At 40.6% G+C, this 21,778-nt stretch overlaps 1 protein-coding gene across 14 annotated transcripts in view; it reads left to right on the plus strand.

The window, feature by feature from the left end:
* Positions 1 to 21,778, plus strand: part of AGAP1 (ArfGAP with GTPase domain, ankyrin repeat and PH domain 1) — a 600,162-nt gene that overhangs the window by 252,201 nt on the left and 326,183 nt on the right. For all 14 annotated transcript variants that reach the window (XM_067548649.1, XM_067548652.1, XM_067548650.1 and 11 more), the window contains one exon: positions 7,073 to 7,207. In XM_067548649.1, the coding sequence (XP_067404750.1) occupies positions 7,073 to 7,207 (135 nt within the window). The remainder of the gene's footprint in view (positions 1 to 7,072; positions 7,208 to 21,778) is intronic.

The following is a 21,778-nucleotide window of genomic DNA, read 5'->3' on the forward strand; positions in this document are numbered from 1 at the left end:
TAGGCCTCTCTGGGAGACCCCTGCCTCAGTGGCCCCCACCTCTAAAACGGCGGAGCGCAAATATTATGTCCCTCCACAAAGGTTTGAATATTTGTATAATCATCTTGCCCAGGAACATTGATCGTGGACGCGGCCAACTAGAGGGACAGGCAGGGGGCCAGGCCAATACTCCCAAATCCAAGGAGCATAAAAGACTCGACCTTTTTGGGAGGAAGGTCTACTCGACAGTGACTTTACGGCTCCGTATCGCCAACCATCAGGCGCTTCTTGGTCGCTATAATTTGAACCTGTGGTCCTCCCTGCAGAGGGTTGCTCAGGCGTTACCCCAGGACCTGGCAATGGACTTCAACACCATAGTCCAGGAGGGAACTACAGTGGCAGGGGCGGCTCTCCAGTCAGCCAGTGATGCGACAGATGCCGCAGGGAGGGCCATGGCATCCGGCATAGTAATGCGTCGATCTGCCTGGCTGCAATCGTCTGGCTTGTCAACCGAGGTCCAGCAGGCCACACAAGATCTGCCCTTCAGCGGAGCTGGCCTCTTCTCTGACAAAACTGACGAGAAATCGCATGCGTTGAAGGACTCCAGAGCCACTCTGAATTCCTTAGGCCTATATGTCCTGCAGGCCAAAAGGTGACAGGGCAGGCAGCGTGCCCAGACTACCCGCCTCACCTGCTCAGCCCAGGAGGGGTTGCGACAGGTTCTGACAACCCAACCGTCGGGACCACCAAGGCCCTGCCGGGGGCTTCCAGCAAGGGCCGCAGAAAAACAAGCAGCCATTTTGATTGTGCGCCCAAGGGTGGCACCAACCCATCCCCCTGGATCTCACCTTACCATTTTCTCACAGACTGCGGCCGTTCCTCCCTCAATGGCAGAGCATAACCTCAGACCGATGGGTGTTGAGTGTAGTACGAAGAGGTTATGCCCTGCAACTCTCGGCCTTCCCACCGGACTCGCCCCCTACCCCGTCCCTCTTCAGGGACTCCTCTCACGAGCTGCTCCTCGTCCAGGGGGTACAAACACTCCTCCTCCTCGGGGCGGTGGAAGAAGGTTCCTCTTCCAGAAAGGGCCAGGGGGTTCTATTCCTGATACTTGCTTATCCCCAAGGCAAAGGGAGGCCTGAGGCCTATTCTGGATCTTCGTCTTCTCAGCAGGTTTATCAGGCGCCTCAAGTTCCGTATGGCTTCCATCATTCCCGCTCTGGATCCAGGGGATTGGTACGCCGCCCTCTACCTCAAGGACACGTATTTCCATATTTCTATCCTCCCAGGCCACAGAAGGTTTCTACGCTTCATGGTAGCTGGTGGCCACTACCAGTTTTCGTCCCTACCCTTTGGCCTTTCCTCAGCGCCCAGGGTTTTCACAAAATGTATGGTGGTGGTGGCAGCCCACCTGCGCCGCAGAGGGGTTCAGATCTTCCCCTACCTGGACGAATGGCTAATCTGGGGCAGGTCCAGGGATCACGTCCAGAACAGCCTGGCCCTGACTTGCGCAACATGCACCAGGCTGGGGCTGCTCCTCAATGAGCAGAACTCCACTCTCACACCAGTGCAGCATATAGACTTCATCGGGGTCACCCTGGATGCTGTTCAGGCCAGAGCCTTCCTCTCGCAGCCTTGTTTCCAGACCATGGCTGCCATTATTTCCGACTTGCACAAGTCCCTCACGACGACAGCCAGGCACTGCCTTCAGCTGTTGGGACACATGGCGGCATGTACATACGTGGTGAGGCTGGCTCGCCTCAAACTCAGGCCTCTCCAAGGTTGGTTGGCCGCGGTTTACGCCCCGGCCAGACACTCGCTGAGCAGGGTGGTCACTGTCCCGGCCCAAGTACTAGCGTCCCTGAATTGGTGGACAGACCCAAGGGAGGTATTGAAAGGTGTCGCCTTTGCAGACTTGACACCCTCCATAACCTTGATCACGGACGCTTCAGATGTGGGTTGGGGGGCCCACATGAGCAGCGACCTCAGCACACAAGGGCTGTGGTCAACACAGGAGCAAAGTCTCCATATCAATGTGCGGGAGCTCCGGGCAGTCTGCCTGGCGTGCAGAGTGTTCCTCAGGTTCCTGAGGGACAAGGTGGTTCAGGTCCTGACGGACAATACGGCAGCCATGTTTTATATAAACAGACAAGGGGGAGCACGCTCCTCGGCCCTTTGCCAGGAGGTGATACAACTTTGGGACCTTGCAGTGAGGCACGATTTCCATTTATCTGCCTCTCACCTCCCCAGGGTCAGGAACGACGAGGCGGACCGCCTCAGCAGGTCATTCTTACCCCACCACGACTGGTCACTACACTGGGAGGTAGTAATTTTTCTTTTCCACAAGTGGGGCTCTCCCCAACTGGATCTCTTCGCATCAGCCTGGAACAAGAAGTGCCCGAGGTTTTGCTCGCTCCGGGGTTGTGAGCCGGGCTCCCTTTCCGATGCATTCCTCATAGAATGGACGGGATCCCTAATGTATGCGTTTCCCCCTGTTCCACTTCTGCCCAAAGTACTCTTGAAAATCAAGAGAGACAAAGCGGACATCATCCTGATTGCACCGGCCTGGCCGAGGCAGCACTGGTTCAGTATGCTGCTGGACCTGTCCATAGCCACGCCAATACCGCTTCCGAAGCACTACGACCTGCTCTCCCAGGACCAGGGTCGCCTGCTTCACCCGGACCTGGACTCCCTCCACCTGACAGCATGGAGGCTTTGTGGTTGACGGAGGGGGCGAGAGCCTGTTCAGTGCAGGTTCAGCAGGTGCTGCTGGGAAGCAGGAAGCCGTCCACCCAGGTGGGTATACAGGGCTAAATGGAAGCGCTTCACTTGTTGGGCGGAGTCCTGGGGCATCCCGCCGAGCTGTTCGCCCATACAGGCGATACTGGAGTACCTACTCCACCTAAAGATGCAGGGCCTGGCACTGGTCTCCCTGAGGGTACACCTGGCGGCCATCTCGGCCTTCCACCAGCCGATGGAAGGAAGGTTGCTCTTTTCGCACCCTATGTCCCTTAGGTTCCTCAAGGGGGTGGAGAGGGTATATCCGCAGGTCCATGACCTGGTGCCTCTCTGGGATCTGAACCTGGTCCTTGCCATGCTGACAGGACCCTCCTTCAAGCCTACAGCTACATGCCCGCTGCTCATCCTCTCGTGGAAGGTAGCCTTCCTGGTGGCCATTACATCGGCTAGGAGGGTCTCCGAGATAACAGCTTTGACCTAGAGCCCCCCTACATGGTCTTTTACAAAGATAAGGTTTGATTGAGACCCCACCCGGCCTTCCTGCCTAAGGTGGTGTCTCAGTTCCACTCTAACCAGGATATCTTCCTCCCCGTGTTCTTTCCTAAACCACACGGTTCGGAGGAGGAGCAGAGATGGCACTCGCTGGACGTGAGACGGGCCCTGGCCTAATACATCGAGCGCATGAGGCTGTTCCGGAAATCAATGCAACTGTTCGTGGCAGTGGCGGACTGGATGAAAGGCTCACCTGTCTCTACCCAGCACATCTCCAGCTGGATCAAAGCCTGCATCAAGACCTGCTACGAGCAGGCGAAGGTGGCGCTTCCAGGACTTGTAACTGCGCACTCGACCGGAGCCTAGGCCTCGTCAGCGGCCTACCTGGAAAGAGTGCCCCTGCAGGACATCTGCAGAGCAGCGACCTGGTCTTCGATCCATACCTTTACGTCCCACTATGCCATCGTGCAACAGGCAAGAGAGGACGCAGGCGTCGGCAGAGCAGTGCTGAGAAAGGCTGCTCGCCAGTGAGTCCTACCCACCTCCCAAGGTATGGCTATTTAATCACCTATACTGGAATGAATATGAGCAATCACTCAGAGAGAGAAAACAGGGTTACTTACCTGTAACTGTTCTTCGAGATGTGTTGCTCATATCCATTCCAAACCCGCCCTCCATCCCCGCTGTCGGAGTCGGCAGAAAGAAGGGACTGAGGGCCCGCAGGGTCGGCGGCGCCCTATGTACCGCGGCAGGAGCGCGGCACTCTAGGGGACGCCGAGGCCGGCCCTACGCGGGTTGCTAGGGGAAAAAAAGGTTCCGGGGACTCGTGCACGAGGATCGCACTCACCTATACTGGAATGGATATGAGTAACACATCTCGAAGAACAACAGTTACTGGTAAGTAACCGTTTTTCTGATCCTTGAAGCTGAAGGATGGAAATCAGTAATAGTTTGTATAATATGATAGCTCTGAACAGTTAGGGGTTTATCCTCTCAATGATTCTCTAATTATGTTAAATGTTTATATTCAAGGATGTTGATGGGAAAATCTATTGCTTGCTCAGTCCTGTAGGTGCCTCAATGGATATTTACAATCAATTGCTATTTAGAGATACCATTAATCTGTTTTAAGTCACTGTGTGTAATGTATTGGGTTGTAAGGTGTGAAATTCATTCTTCCTTGACATCCGTTTCTTTACTCCAAAGATTTTAGTCTGATCACTCTTGATCTCTTAGTTTCCTCAGATACCATCAAGTACTTCAGTTTACATTTCTAGAATGGCCTGTTCTAATCAGTTATACATGTACTATTTTACAATAGGGCATTGGTTGCGCAGCCCACTATACTTGAGATTGCATAACAGTTCTCATTACACCCCCCTGTTTTCAGTTCATAGAATCATAGAAGATTAGGATTGGAAGGGACCTCAGGAGGTCTAGTCCAACCCTCTGCTCAAAGCAGGACCAACCCCAACTAAATCAATTGCTCATGACTAACTAAAATGTTGATCTTTTGTGGATGAAATTTTCGAGAAATGATCTCTGCCCATAGGTGAGGGGTTTTGAAAGTTAGAGCAAAAGCGATTCAATCTTTTTGAGAAGGAGAAGGAAACAGGTAATCCTCTTCCCCTCATAAAATAATTCTTGCAACCTTTTCAGATCCAGGCCTACAGTTAAAATGCCTGACAATTTAATATTGAGATTTGCTTGGAGAATAGTCCTCACTGAGGTGAAGTTCATGCCTTGTTGCATCAGAAAAGAGGATTGATTTCTCTAGTTTGTAAAATGGCATTTTGAGCATGTACGGAAGATCTGTTTGCTAAACTCATTAAGGGCATAATCCAAAACTATTGACTTGAATGGGCCTTGGATCAGGCCCTAAGTATGAACCTATGGAAAGATGAGCAGTACATACATGCATAGCCACTTTAATTTTGTAGTGAACTGACTATTCACATGTACCTGTGCAAAGGCTTCTGAGGACTGTTTCAAGTTACAGGGGTTGTAAGAAGGGCTGCTGTATAGCGGATTTGTAGTGGTCAAAAAAAGGGAACTGACCACCTTGTGAAGTATTCAAGTGAGATCTCCCTCTAACTGCCACTTATACCTAGGCAAGCTGGCTGGAAATATATGCTGAGGTAAGCTAAATATAAACTAAACTAAATGCATAGTTTGTAGGATGTGTAGGAGCCGAACTAAAGGTTACTGCAGTATTTATAAGAAGGGAAGAACTCCTGTGAACTCCTGATGACTGTGGGGACTGCGGTGAGAAAGTTGGATTATGGAATTTACAGTATACATTTTGGAACCCAGTAGAGTTTTGTTGCCTTTGGTCCTTAGCCACGTCTTGTTAATTTTTATTTTTTCCATCTTTTTAGTTTTTAAAAATAAACAGGCAACACTATACAATAAAACTACATGAATCGCTATTCATATTGGTGGCTAAATACTCAAGTCAAGAAATGTGCTTATGCATTACGGTAATGGATGGATCATCACTTCCCCACCCCTTCATCTTACTATGACTGTACATCAGATTGTCCATGAAAGGCATTTTTACATTAATTTTACATCATATTTAGCATATTAGTAGTTAACATGCTGGTGTTAATAAGGGATCTAAAAGTAATTTGATTCCTTAAAGTAGTGGCTTTCAACCTTTCCAGACTACACGTTTCAGGAGTCTGATTTGTCTTGCGTATCCCAGGTTTCACCTCACTTAAAAACTACTTGCCTACAAAATCAGACATAAAAACATTAAAGTGTCACAGCAAACTGTTCCTGAAAAATTGCTTCCTTTCTCATGTTTACCCTATAATTATAAAATAAATCACTTGGAATTTTAATTTTGTACTTAGATTTCAGTGTATACTATATAGTGCAGTATAAACAAGTCATTGTCTGTATGAAATTTTATTGGTACTGACTTTGCTACTGCTTTTTATGTAGCCTGTTGTAAAGCTAGGCAAATACCTAGATGAATTGATGTACCCCCTGGAAAATCTCTTGAGTATTCGAAGGGGTATGCGTACCACTGGTTGAGAACCACTAAAGCGCTATTGGTTGTTTTTCATTAATATATCTTACTCTAAAGTATACTATTACTATTTAATACAACTAAATATATTCCACCTGGTAGCCTATGTGCATTTTTATGGTAACTTAAGGGAAAAAGTTTCCATTTATTTTCCAATTAGAATTGTATCAGCGATTTGACGATCAGTAGTATAGAACTATGAATGTTGAGAACAAAATTTTCACTAATTATAGAGTTCAACGGTATTTTAAAATATAGCCAGTTGCCTGATGAAGTAATATTTAACTTTATTAAAACAGTTTGTTAGGTCACAATTAAAAGTACAACATAGTAGAAATATATATATATTTAAAGTGATAATAGGACACCATTTAACTGTGTTTCTCTGAGAAGAGTCCAAGATACACCTCTGAACAATAATTTTATTGTGGAATATCTCTAGCAGAAACATTGTCCCTTTAAATGTGTGGTATATGGGTGCAGAGAAAAATTATGAAATCTATATGTCTTAGAGGGAAGAGAACTTAAAATAAAAAGCAGTTTGTGTGGGCTGTACGTTACATACAAAAAGGTTAAGAGTGAAGGTTGTACATGGAACCTTAAGTTGACAGTACCTGGCTTTTTTGCTTATCTGTGCTACCTTAAGTCTCTATATGAAGTTTTTTGCATGGATTTGTTTTTAGGATTATGTTTAGCACCTTGTAGGCTCCGTAGGTGTGGGGGGTTTTTAAATGTAAGCTGCTGCTGTTGAATACAGGATTTGTTATCGTGGTAACACTGCTAATGTTGTTGCTTCTTTTTCCCCTCTGCATGCTGTGATTGCAGATGCTATAAGCTCTACTAACCCACGTGTTATTGATGATACCAGAGCAAGGAAGCTGTCGAATGATTTGAAGAGATGCACTTACTACGAAACCTGTGCTACTTACGGGCTGAATGTGGAAAGGGTCTTCCAAGATGGTAAAGATGGCTTTTTTTGTACTCAGTCTCTCACCACACACTGTAACCAATGCATTCTCCAGGTTAATGACCAGTTCCTGCTATATAGTTCAGAAGATTTAATCCTGATCAGGATTTTTTATTTTGGTAGCACCTAGAGTCCCAGTTGGGAATTGCTCATTATGCTTAGCACACGTACAACCAACCTTCTGCTCTCCAGTTGTCTGCAGCTGCTGGCTTCAGTCCCTTAATGGTCGGAAAGAAACAGTACAATAGAACCATAATATCATGAATATGTTTTGTTATTTATGCCGATTGTATTTATATCTACTTAAGAAATGTCATTATGCAGGTATAATATAGAGCACATAAATACTGTAGTCTAGGGGTGATCTTTTATGTAAGTACCACACTTAATAGACACCTCAAATAAAGATATAATTAAACAAATGTATAAAAATTAGGAGAAAGTAGAATATGAAAACTGATAAGGTTAATAAAAGTCATAAGATCAGTATTAACAGTCTCTCATGACATCCACATATCTCTTATGAGTTGGCAGTTTCACCTAGTCAGCAGAGTAGAAGTGAGTTTTAAGGAAGGATTTAAAAGACAGGGAATAGTGACTTTCTGGACTAGCTTGAGAAAGGTGTTCAAAATTACTGGTATAGCATGGAAGAAAAACACTGAATTTGTGACTTGACTGACAATTGTGTAATTACGTGGTTGGACAATTCCTCCTGGAAACAGCTCCATTGTGTACCTGAGGGGAAAACACAATGGTTAGATAAACAAAAAAAGGAAGACATATGCAGTTCCTAAATGTCTTCTGTGTATGAAACAAGTCTTTGTGCTCCCTCTAGTGGTAATTCTACATACTGTGTGTATTTGAGGCATCTACTCTCTTCCACTGTACTAATTGAGATGCTACTTTATACGTCAGGCATAAACTGGCCACTACAGAAATTATTATAATTTTTTAAAGAAAACTTGAATTAGTTAAAACTATATTTTCTGAAGTTCCTGATCTCTGCCATGTTCTGATCCCTGTATTTTCTCTTCCAAGAGCTATACTTGCTGTAGCTACATGACATCCCATCTTGTCAATAAGTGTCTAAGGCTATGTCTACACTATACACCATTTTCGGTGGCATGTAGTATACGTGTAGCTACATGCTGCAGTGAAAAGCAGGCTGAGTTCACATTGTGGTGTGTCGCTACACATGTCACAGAAAGGCTCTGGCAACTGCCTCTCCCCTGCCAGAGCGTTTCTCAGTGGAGGGGAAAGACTCCAGCAGATTGGAGCTTCCTGGGTCTTTCTCCATTGCCTCCCCAGTGCCAGAGCCTTCTCCTGTGGTTTGGAAAGGCTCCATCAGCAGGGAGACAGCAGCACACTACACTGATAAAAATAACTGTAGACAGGAGGGTCCTGCCTGGTGAGTAGACAACTGTGTAGGGTATGTACTCCCATACATGTTCACGTGCTTTGAGCGTGTCTTTACTTGCCTAAGCCATTCCTCACTGGCTACAGTGCTCTTTATATCTGTGCTACAGTGGCTATGCAGGTAAGTACACTATATACCACCAAAAATAGTGTATAGTGTAGATTAGTATAAATGGTGTACATGCAAAAGAAGTGAGGAAAAATAGACCCAACAAACATTAAGTGGAAGTAACGAAGAGAATTGCTCTTGATTTAAATTCTAAATAAGTTATTTTTATTCATCCTCTTAACATTTCAGATAATACAGTTTGTTTACCCATCTTGTTCTTACAGAGTGTGTTTAAAGAAAATTCAATTGTGTTCTTTTCATATTCCCTGTATCAAATATTAATTTCTAAGATTTTGATTGTACATAGGTAAACAATTTAATTTCCTTGTTTGCAATTAGCTGCTGTTTATTTTTCATTACATATATACCCTAGGGAACATTGTCTTTCCTCCTTATCAACTATAAAAACTTTTGAGATTCCATCCCCACTCATTCCTCAGGGAACTCTTGGAAGATGGAACTTGTAGAATTATGTTGTGATACAACTCCTACACTTATGCATATCTGTATTGGATGGGTTTGTTATTACATGCTGTGGCCTACTCCTATATTTTCAGTGATGCTATGTAGTGAACATGAGTCAATATACTGTGGGAAAACTGTTTTAGAAAATGTGAAGTGGTAGTGAATTTTTAATATTCCGTATGATGGGTTACATAGAATTGCCTATACATAAAAAAGTGAAGTGTTTTTCAAAGTAGGACAGAAAGTATAGGGCCAGATACTGCTCCCACTGAAGTCAGTGAAAGTTTTGCCATTGACAAATTTATGGCAGGTAACTCAAATCCTGATCAATGGCCAGCTGATTAGCTGTTTTCAGACATCTTCAGGGAAACACGTAGCAAAATGAAATATAATTCACTTGTGATTTACAGCTGTAGGAAACACCAGATTCAGTTGTTTACCCCTCATCTCCCATGCTTCCCACTGGTGATATTGAAATAGGGGGAGGTCAGAATGATTATCCTCATTTTAGGTATGACGAGTCTGAAGCCCCAGTGCTGCTGGTTGCCTAAACCTCTGCCTAACTTTAGTTAGACTTGAGTACAGCTGTTCACATGATTAAAATTAAGCATGTGCTAAACTACTTTACAGAATCCGATCTTGAAGTGACTTGTCCAAGCCAGCATGGCAAGTAATTGACTTAACCAGGATTAGAACCAAGGAGCTGCTACTGGATTCTCCAGCCCTCTATCGTTCCTCACCCACACCACTTTCAATGTTGTTAGTAGTAGTAGTAGTTATTAATAGTTATTGTTGGTTCAGGCACTTTACAGAACAGGACAACAGTATCCCTTGCCTGAAGTCTAGTTTTAGGGAGCTCCTATGATGTGTATATAAGGAGAAGGGAGAAAGCAAGGAGATGCTGGGCTGAGTGAAGACATATTATAGCAATGGGATTAAGCTTTTATCCAGTATAAATATGGAAAAATCTTCATTGCCCAATTACAATTTTCAAACTATATTTAATTAAAAGTTTTTTGACTTGATTCTTGTGGCCATTGTAGAATGCGTATTTTTAAGAAAGATTTGATGGTTGTAGCTAACATAATTATGTACAAAGTATGTGGCAATGATAAGCTAATGAATATGATCATGATGCAATTTGGTTTCTTGTTAGTAGAATAACTTCTCTGTATCGGTGGAACCAACAGGCTTTAAAACATGAGCTTTTTTTCCCCAAAATCTTCACCAATTAAAAACTCTTTAGAAAGTACTGTACACAGTATGTTGCAGGTATGCAGCAAGTTACCAGCACATATGTAAGGAAAGTGGTAATGGAGCCATTACTTAGACACGTTTATGGGTACCAAAATTAATCATAAGAACACACCAGCTCGATAAATATCTCTTCTTGGATTTTACATACAGATTTTTATCACCTTGTGTGTTAGAGAGTAGGTAACTCTCTCTATTAGGTATCTTATAAGCTTTCACAACTGTTTGCTGTTAGTATTAATATGTGTTTGTGTTGTCCAGTCATCTACTTTCTTATTCTCCTGCTTCTTCCTTGTCATTATTGCTATCCTGTCATTCTGTTTTAGATTTTCTAGTAATGGAGTGTCGTAGAAACTTGTCTAAAGAGTAGAAATATAGTATTGGTTAGTAGATAAAAATTTTTAGCATTTGATTAGGAGCTCCCATGTTAGAGTTCAAGTCATATTTTCAAAATTGACCTGTAATTTTGCACCCACAAATACCTGTGGGTACAGATGATGGAATATAGTAATCTACCTAACAGGTTACTTCCATTATCATGAAATTAGGCTATATAAATATTATCTAGTGTGCAGTTGACCACAAGTTGAGAATTTCTAAATTCCTATCCAATATCAACCTTGGGTTTCTTTCAGCAGTATTCCCTGTTTCTATCAAATATATTATCTTGCATCTTTTCCAATTGGAATTTAATTTATTATCTATCCACACTTCTAATATATCTTAGTTCTCTTGTGTGTTTTCTACCTTGACTGATGATGATAAATCCTCCTAATTAAATTTCATCTGCAAACTTGAGAAAAACGCTGTTTGCTCCTTCATTCAGCTTTTGTTAAGTAAGACTGGACGCAAAATTGATCTCTGCATTAGCCACCTGCGTATTCTCTCACTGCTTGATCGGCTACTGTTGACCATGACCATTGATGGTCTTTTGCTACTTTCAGTCCACTTCACTATTTCTATCAATGAGCCAATTGAATTTTATTTCAAGTAAAATTTTGTAAAATGGTATCTCATGCTTTATTAAAACCCAAATATATTGCATCGAGGATGTTCTTTCAAGTGATGGAAACTTTGCTTTTGACTTAAATCACATTTGTCTCCGAAGATCTATTCTTTATAAGTTTGTTGCTTTGTTAATAGATCAGGGTTAGTTTCTAGGTAGTTAATGATTCTTCTCAATATTAAATTATTTTTCTAAGAATAGAAATTTGAACTGTAGAATTGTCAGAACAGCTCAGTTTTATCTTTTTTGAAAATCAATTCTGTTTGCTTTAGTCTTTTTGTTTATGATTCATGATTTTTCAAAAGTGATTTGTGGTACAGTATAATAAATTTAACTAATTCTATTAATTCCTTAAGAATTCTAAATCTGCTCTGTCTAATGTGTATATGTTTGAACTTTGTCTCCTGTGGTTTTTATTGGAAGTTATTTTTGCTGGGTCATCTTCTCTTGCTAATTATTAAAACTTCATGATATTGAAATTGTGATTTATTTTTTTAACGTGATAAATGAAGACCCTGGCTTTGCTGCTCTTCTGCAGTGTCTTCTATGAAACAACTGTGAAATAAGGTACTATTCAGTGTGAGTAAGGGTGGCAGAATCAGGCCATAAATTACTGTTTTAAATAAAAGAAAATGGGTTTTATCTGTAAGTGTGGTATTCTGTGCTACATTGTTATGGACCATAACCTATTTAATTGATTTTTTTTTGGTAGTAGGAAAAATTGTGTGAAGGTTTTTTGTAGAAGATTTCCTCATGAAGATGTAGTTCTCTTTTGCCACACATCAAAATAGGTTTTATCAGTGACACTGAAAATGATTATTTTAATATTTCTTGTCGGCACAGTATTGTACTGACTGTGTTCTGCCCCGGGATGTGTCTAATTACTTTAGCCTGCTTGAATTAGCTTGATGTACCATTAATGCTTAAGAATTGCTTTTATTTTTGTTCGTGATACATTCACAATTACATGTCTTTTTTTGCTTTCCTTCAGATGTTCTGTTGTTTAATCCATGCTATGTAACTATCTCAATATATGCCAACAAAGAAGAATATCAAAATGTTATCTTCCTGTATAGCTTGCTTGTATCACTAAGTGCAAACTGATTGAAAGTTGTTAATGTAAGCCTATAATTTTAGTTTAATGGATAGCCTGATATTGTAGTTTAGCAATTTATTTTTCTTTTGCACTTAACAGTTGTGGAAGTTGGAGACAGTTGCGTATTTTATAAGCACAGCTTAATCATGAACATCATGCAGGGTTACTATTCCTCACTAATACATTGTTGTTCATATAAGTTAAAGTTATATAGATATATTAATCATAGAGGTTTTTCACATTTCTAAATTTCTGGGGTATTTCTCTTCTAAAACAATTGCTTTGTTAAGAATATGAACGACTCATTTTGGTAGTGGTAGAAATGCACAGTTTTTCAAGCCTGGCTCTTGTGTTTAGGGATACGTTAGCAATGAGTCTAGAGAGAGAAAGCGCTGCTGAAATTTCAGTGTTGCTTACTGCCTAATTGTTAAGGTGCCGCTAGACAAATTAGAGCAGGCCCTGTAAATAAGTCATCAGTTGAATGGAATCTTTCAATGTGATTTAATTATCCCAATTACTGTGGGTACCCTGGCTGCAATCATGTCATGCTAATGAAAGGTGAATTCCTTAGCTTCTGAAATGGTTCAGAACATGTGCCAAATGAGGAAAATGGTACAAGGCTCAAAAATAGCTTATTTAGCTATCTGTCTAGTAGGATATTGGGTGGGGTATTTGTATTGCTGTGTGCAAGATGTAGTTTCTTGTCCCAGTTCTGCTGCTGCTGACTTGCATTTTTCCTTTTCTAATTGATCACATATTAGCTACCGCCACTAACATTCACTACCAATGCCATAATGTAGCAGGGAGGTGTAGACTTGAATGCCCTGTGTTCTGAGTTACTTGAACAGGTATAAAAACCTCAAAGGTGGATCAGGAGAAAATTGACACAAGTTTATAATTTGTGCCCTTTGCTGTGACCCCCCTTGACTGTGTCACGTTGAAGGGATCTGGATGTGGAGCTGTTAGAATCCTGACATGCCTACTGAAAATTAAATTGATTTTCTTTGATGCAGTATATATCCAGTGTGTATATATGTCAAAAATATTTTATTTTCAAATCCCGCCCACTCTGACCCAACTGTGTGACTAGAAAGGTATTTTAAAGTGTAAACTAAAATCTCTGTTAAAGAACAAAGATGACATATTAGTCCTTGAATGTTTGGATTACAAAGAAAGGCTGTCACTCGATATCAGTCTTATAGAGTCTGTTTTTACAGATGTATTTTCATTAAGAAATGTTAATCAGCTTGATGGGTAGCGAATAGTCTTAGTCCTATTTACACTGACAGATTTCAGGAAGAGGCAATCTTCATTCTTACACTAGATGTGGCCCCCAGGGTTCCCCTGTTTGAAGTAAGATGCTGGAGCAATGTGGATCCAAAGTGCTATACAGAGCAAAGGAGCAGGTCCTCTGGCTTCTGTAATTACTTCAATTTCAGTAATGTACAGCTGTGACCTTTCTGTAGAATGCTCATGGCTACAGTGCAGCATCTGAAGTGACATGCAGCCCTGCTTACCCATTAGCTAGACTAGTCAACGATGGACAGTATCAGCCTGTTTAAATTCTGATGGCTGAAGTGCAGCAGCAACACTGGGGCATTAATCTTTTGGCTCTAGTCAATGGCAGGTATTAGTATTTTCCCCTTCTTTAACAGAACAAACAAAAGACACCAAATTATTTTGGTGCACATTTAGCCTAGAGTACTAAAATCTCATGTCCCCTATTTATTTTAAGTAGCTGTTTGCGTCATATGAAGGAACATTTTAGCGTAACATTTTTTTCATAGAAATAAAACACGTGGAATGTTGATTTGGCCAGTGTTCATGAGCAGGTTATTGTTATGGCACAGTAGTTGAGAGATGTACGTCAACTACATTCTTACTCTCAATCAAAGACTAACACAACAGGATAAAGATTACAATTTTAATGTAATTCATAACATATTTGTTATACTAAACGTGGAAGTAAAAGTAATTATCTAATATTTGCCCCTCTTTTTGCTCGTGGCCTGTTTTAGGTAGTACAGTATGTTTCTTCAGTGGATTAATGGAGGAATATTCAATATCTAATTTATTTTATAGAAAATGCATACAGAATAGGCATACTGGTCCAGGCAGTGCTGGGTTTTTTTGGGTGTTATAAAAATATTTGTTTTCTCATGTTAACTTGATTTGGAGTATAGGATTTTTTGAAGTAGCTACTGCTTTTTGCTTCTTGTATAACGTCCTCTTCATTTCTCTATATGTACTTTATATATAAATCTGTATGTACTTTATTTATAAATCTAGTGAATGACTCCTGGAGATGTATCAAATTACAGTATATCACCTTTACTAAAGATGTCAACTGTTCAAAGTGTACTGTATTTATAAGACTTTAAAAACATTCTTGGCACACACCCTTACACTTAATCTGACATTAGATATATGGTAAAACTTTCAGATATTCCTAAATCCCATTGAATGAGAAAAATATGTAGCCTCCTAAGTCACTTAGGTGCCTTTGTAACATTTTACCCATGCAGGGCTAGATTATTTTGTATTTTATTTGCTTAGCTTAGTTTGGAGCAATTAAGGAAGGAACTACTTACTTAAGAGTCAGTTTAGTTTATTTGCATAATTATTGTGTTTATATGGAATATAGAATATTTTTCTATCAGCAAAACGTCTTGGATATCTTACCAAAATTATGGAAAAAATAAAGCCTTTTGTAATTTAGGAAGAGGCCACTAGGGAGCAGTGTAGCAGTATCCAAGGATTGCTTTTATGCAGCTTCCCCTCCTCCCTGTTACTGTTGAGAATACAGGCATAATAAAGCTAACACGTTGGTTTAAGAGATCATTTAGACCTACAATAAGACACACTCCATAAAGTATGTGAAGTTATTGGATCAGCAGTACACAGAAGTAGGAGTTGAAAAGGGGAAGAAAAAAAAAGTTTTACTCCTTGGAAAGATGAAGGGGAAAGGAGTAGACAGGTTAAATGGTACAGAAAACTGGAATCTCTCTGGATTTCTGCAGTCCATTAAAAACAAAAAGTGAAGGTCAAGATGCAGCAAATGACTCATTTGATATTACAATAGTAGAAGACTTTAAATATAAAATTTCCCCATACTCCTATTGGAGTTCTGGGCATCTGCCCTAATTTTCCCATTGTGAAGAATCCATAGTGGAGGCCCTTGTTGCAGCTACTGTAGTACTAGGTTGGATTATCTTCATAATCAGTTAACTCTGCTCATAAATTGGCTAGTGGGACTCTAGCAGCTAGGTGTTCTACAGGACAATGGCTTAGCGTTCCAAATGTTACAGTGCGCTGAAGTTATCTGAACTAAATATGAACTAAATATGAACTAAATATGAAAAGGAAAAGTACAGTCTATGCAATGTACCTCACATTATTTCTTTTAATATTAAATTCAATATAAATCTCTATGGGAATGTGGAGGGAAGGAGAAATGTGCATATGGTGATCTTCTCCACAGAGGACACTTGGGATCTGAAGGACCAACAGGCATGAGTCCAGGGCTTGCACGTGAAGTACTACTCTGACTAGCTTGTATACTGGAAATTGAAGTTGGTGGTAGTGGCTGCTGTAACTTCATTTGTATGATACAAGTTTTATTTACTGTGTATGTACAATAAAAAAGTGCAAGAAAAATCATGTGTAGAGAAAGAAAAATCTCAATGACACTTAATCCACTCTTTAAATTTATTAGTTTTAATTTGGCATTTGTCTTTAACCAGAGGTTAGTACTGTTGTGTATTTAGAATATATGCTCCAATGTAACTGACCATGTTTCAATGAGTAGAATCTGGAACTTAATGACAATGCAAAACTGCTGACCTGTAGTGAGTTGCTAACAATTTCAAAACATTTTATATAAGCCTAGACACAGACATAGATATTTACCTGAAATGTATCTTGCAAGGGAAGAAAATGCTTAATGGCAGAACTCAGAATACAACATTAGTCTTGCCTGCTTTTTTCTCCATAGGTAGTGTTAAGGAGTGGTCCAGTACATTTATTCAAATCTAATGCAGATTGGTCAGTATCCAGTCAGAAAAAAGAGCAATGACTGTGTGATAATCAACAGCATTTCAGAGGGCCCAGCACATACTGTTGGAGTGTGTGTCTCTTCAGTGGAATCCATGAAATGTCTGACTATTGGATTTGTTGTATAGGATGGCTTAAGAAATTGACTAAGTATCTCACAAACAAATAAGAAAGTCATTTTCCTTTCTTGAAAAACTTGCAATCAAAACATAAGACACAATGAAAGTGATAAAAACAAAGGGAGAAAGGAAGCACAAATGTAAGGTTACTTAGGTGTTGTCATGCTGTGTGTCTGGTATTGCCTACAACTGAGAGTGCCAATCTCAGGTCAGACTGTCAGAAAACAGGGCAGACCCCAAACTGGTGATGTGTTCTGTAGTTAGATTTCACATAGCCAGTGACAAGTATGCGTTCCTGGGTTCTGTGTTAGTTTTATTATGAAGCCACAGGTAGTCCTCTAGGCTCTCCAGTCCCTCTTTCCCACCCAGACAACTTTGATTTTATGATATTGGTCACTTACCAAATACTACATCAGATTAGTTTGCTCCCAACCCCAAAGGTCTAGTCACTTACTCCAGATCAAATTGGTACTCTGGATCTCACCAAAGATGATGCTGACTCAGTTTCTGTAGAGAACTGACTAAAGGTTTGTTAGCGAAGAAAAAGAAATGAGTTAGAGTGGTTAAAGCAGGTAAAATACAGGTAAGACAAAGTCTGTAAATCCAATAAGATAGCAGAGATGTAATGATCTGCTAGTTTTCCATAGGTCTCTCTAAGAGTTATCATAATAACTTTGGGGATCTCAGTCCAATTGCTCAGTATTCCACCCTGTCAGAATCTATCAGTCCAGAGATGCGGGATCATTCTCTTAAACCAGCATTTATAGATCCTGCTCACAGGAGACAAGCTGGCAGGTTCCTTAACCCACATGGGTCGTCCCATGGTTGCTTAATGGCCCTTGCTTTGAAGTTAACAACCTCCTTCATTACATACCCAAGGTTTCTATGAGGAGCAACAGCAAACAGTCTTTCATTAGTTTTCATGAAGTTTACACATCACACATTTTAACACACACACTTTAATCTAGGGTTATCTAACTACCGCATATATATATAATATAAAGGCATATATAATGTAATAGCAAACGTGTTGTAGACAATAACATTAGCTTTTCCTTAGTTTTTATGAATTTAGAGCAAGTGTAATTACTGGGGAATATGCCATGTAATGTTGTGTGTGATAACATCCCCCTTTGTTTACTCTTGGGAGAATTCAATGCCAAAAATTAAAAATTCTGCATACAATATTTTAAAATTCTACATATTTTATCAAAATAACACAATATAATCATACCAGTTTCAATTATTTTGGTAATTTATTTCAAAATACCTGTCACAAGTATGTCTGTAACAATACAGAAACACACACACAAGATTCAGGAATTTTTTTGACAAATAGATTATTTATCAGGCATATTAATACAGAACTTTGAGTAATGCATTTAAATTACAATGCAGAAAAGTATTTCCTGAACCCCACAAACAATGAAAAGGCCTGGGGAAGTCGGGAAACAGGTGTTGAGGGAGAGAAAAGGAATCTTGAAGTGAACCTGGAGGGTTGTTGGGAGAAGTATGGGACAGGATTTTTTTGGGAGGTGGGCAGGGGGATTGTTAGGGAGTTGAGAACCTTCCCCATGCAGACCCTGGCTGACCCCTAGCCTCTCCCATTCAGTCAGGCACATCTATCCCCGCAACCCCCTCTCCCCCGTCCCCATGGAACCCCTGGCTCAATGCGGTCACTCCACTAGCTCCTGAGCCCATGCCTGTCTATCCCCCTAACTAGCACTTCTGAACCCCAATCTGTGACACCCTACCCCAACAGCCCCAGGGACCCTGTTCTGTCCATTTTGTGCATCCTTACCTGGCCCCGCTGTGAGGAATCCAGCCGCTGGCTGGCTGCTCTCTCTTCTGGTGCCAAAGCAGCCCCTGGTCAGCGAAAGGTGTAACTGCAGTCCTCTCCACCAGAATCTATATTCTGCGGAGGGGAAAAACAATCAGGGGGGATATGAATTCTGTATGCGTGCAGTGGTGCAGAACTCACCCAGGTGGACTTTGTTCTATTCTAAAAAGTGAATGGGCTTGAACACACTATGACCTATTAGCATTTCTTTGATATTTACACATAAGTGAATTGCCCTCTTGCTCTAGCCTGAGCTGGCAATCTGCCAGACAACATCACAGGTGTGTCTTACGCAAGTCTTAAAATTGCTAAAATATGTAGACGAGCTCACATCTGATGAAGCGGGTTTCTGCCCACGAAAGCTTATGCCCAAATAAATTTGTTAGTTTTTAAGGTGCCACAGAACTCTCATTGTTTTGCTAAAATATGTATGTATTGCTCTTTTTAACCCAATTAAATTTAATTTTAATAGTGAGGCTTTTTTAGGGCGGCGTGGAGCTGTTGACAGGAGTTTAGGAAGGAGTATCAAAGTGGGCAAGGATGGGGCAGAGAAGGGTGATAGGGAAGAGAAATGATAGGCTAGAGAGGCAAGGGATGGAGAGGGTGTTGAGAGAAGCCAGGGATCAGGAATAAGATAATGAGAAGCATGGCGGAGTAGGGCAGATGGATAGATTCAAATGGCTGGTTCTAATAGACATTTGTGTTCTGAGATGTCAGTGTCATGCTGAATTTGAAAGAGCAGGTTTTAATATTACAGAAGGCATTACAGCTCCTGAGCAAGTGGGGAGCTTTCGAGTGCCACAGTTGGCAGACTCAGCTGAGAAGGCAGCTGCATGGTGGTGATCTGCCAGTTGGATCTATTGATCTTTGGGCTGACTGTCCCAGGATCCACTGATGGGAACGGTATGTAATCTTTCATGCAGGTTATAAAAATATATATATATAGCTTTGGGGGAAAGGCTTGACTTAATCCCTAACCCTGGTTGCAGCTGGTGCCAACTACTTTGGGATCTTTTTTCCTTTCTGGATACTAGTTAAGATTACGGTTAGTGTCACATTACATTTATTCCTAGCCTATATCCAATTATACAAAAACAGTATTATTATGTTACACTTAGTAATTGAATTTTTCCTGCTGTTCTTCACTAATAACCCAAGTTAAATTAATTTAAACTCTACATAAATACCTAGCTAGAGTATAATATCCTGTGATTTAAGGTGGTACACTGCAGTATCTTTTAAAAAATATATTACACATACAGTTCTATTGCTAATGTTTTTCTGCTGTATTGTTATTTTGCAGACTGCAGTATCTGTTTCAGTTTTGCTGCTAGCACACTGTGAAAACACGCTGCTGCTAAGTGTTATTGAATCAGATCTTGCAGAGTTTTATTCTGAATAGATTGGAAATAGGCAGCCATCCTGTCAGTTTGAGAGAGGTGAGGTTATGAAAACCATCCTGCTGTTATGTTTTTAGTGCAACATTTCCTGGTGGGACCCGTGGAACAGGTTGAAAAGAGGAATGATAAATTTCCAGCTTCTTTTCAATGCAAAGGGATCTGAACCACAGTCTGATTACTTACCTTGGCTTATCAAATTATTCTGCAAACAGCATTACTGCTCAGGATGTTCAGTTGCAAGGGATGTACCCAAATGCAAGAATAAGAAATACAACTCATTTTTTGTGATGGATCCGTAAGGCCATTTGCAGCTGTTGCTAATGATGATGTAATGGGGGCTAGTTTCAGTTCACCACAAGGTTAGATAAGGGCAAGGAAGGGCTTCATCAGAGCATATACTATTTTAAGTGGTAACCATTTAAATCCCTTTATCACATTGACATCCTTTTCCTTACTTCTGACGGTCTTGTTTTCTGAAGGCCCTTGTAAACTACTGCTCATTTGCAGCACTTTTTTGGGTAGACTATCCTCCACATTGCTCTTTTTTACTATTCTCACTATACGCTCTTGTATTCTGTTTCTTCCATATACAGTTAGCTCAAAGCTGGTATTTTACTGAGGGTTTTAACTAAGTCCTGAGAGAACTGCTTTGACATTTACATTGTGTTCAATAATCCATAGCACCTGTTGTTAAAAACATAGATAAGTTTTCATAGTCATTTTTTCAGCAAGGTTGGAATTTAGCATGACATTGCCTGTGAAGTGTTTGGATTTTTAATTGTGCCTAACATGTCTTTATTCTGTCTGTCTTACAAGGTTGTATTCTTCTGATTGTAAATCTGGTGTTTTATTTTTAGTTTCACTTTGACTTCAGTTTGGCCTCTAGGTCTTGCACAAATTCATTTCAAACCATGTTCAGTGTCTTAGTAATAGTGAATGAACAGATTTAGGGTAAAATAGTCAAAAGTGCCTAAGTGCAAAGACACTTAGCAAGAGGTCAGGATAGGTATCAAGTGATTTAACTTTCTATCATTAGTGTAAGACTTCTTCAGTAACAGAAGGATACAGAATATGAGCTTTCAGCTGTGAAAATCACCAGAATGTCATTAGAACAATCAATAATGCACAAAACTGTCACGGCCTTTAAGTTTTACCGTTTTATATAATAATTAAATATGTAAGAGCAAGAACTGCATTTATTGGACTGAGTGAACGTGATCAAGATACACATACTTGGGCACACTCCGCGTGAGTGATTTGAAAACGTTTCAAAGTTTAATCTCAATTTGCTCTCAAATTTTCTCACAAAACTTCCTATGCATAATATACTCTCCATTGCCTTTACCGTGAATTTCTTGACTTTTCACTTTAAGCCAAATATTTGTTGATTCCTATCATATTTTTGTTGGTTTTCTGGGTTTTTTTTTGTAAGCTAAAAATGATCTGATGCAAGTAACCGGATAGTTATTTCATTTTCATCATATAAAAATACATGATATTGGCTGCTGTGATTTCTGAGTTGTCAACTGTCGGCCTATACAATGTCTAAAATTAAAATCATCCATTGATGACATTTGATCCTGATAGTGGACATGTCTGAACTCCATGTTTTTGTTTTAAACAGTTGTATTTATTGAAAAAGGTTGCTGTTCAAAAGAACTACTTGGCAAATTCTGCCCTTTCAGCACCCATGCGCAACTCCCACTGCAATATTTACTTTTATGGGAGCTGCACATGCAAAGGCAGAATTCAACCTAAAAAACCCCCATAAAACTTGTTTCTCTTTTCTCTCACATGCACGCATAT

The sequence above is a fragment of the Emydura macquarii genome, unplaced genomic scaffold (assembly GCF_026122565.2).
Source record: "Emydura macquarii macquarii isolate MOO-44397 ecotype Brisbane River unplaced genomic scaffold, CSIRO-AGI_Emac_v2 contig_1253, whole genome shotgun sequence".
NCBI classification, from domain to species: Eukaryota; Metazoa; Chordata; order Testudines; family Chelidae; genus Emydura; species Emydura macquarii.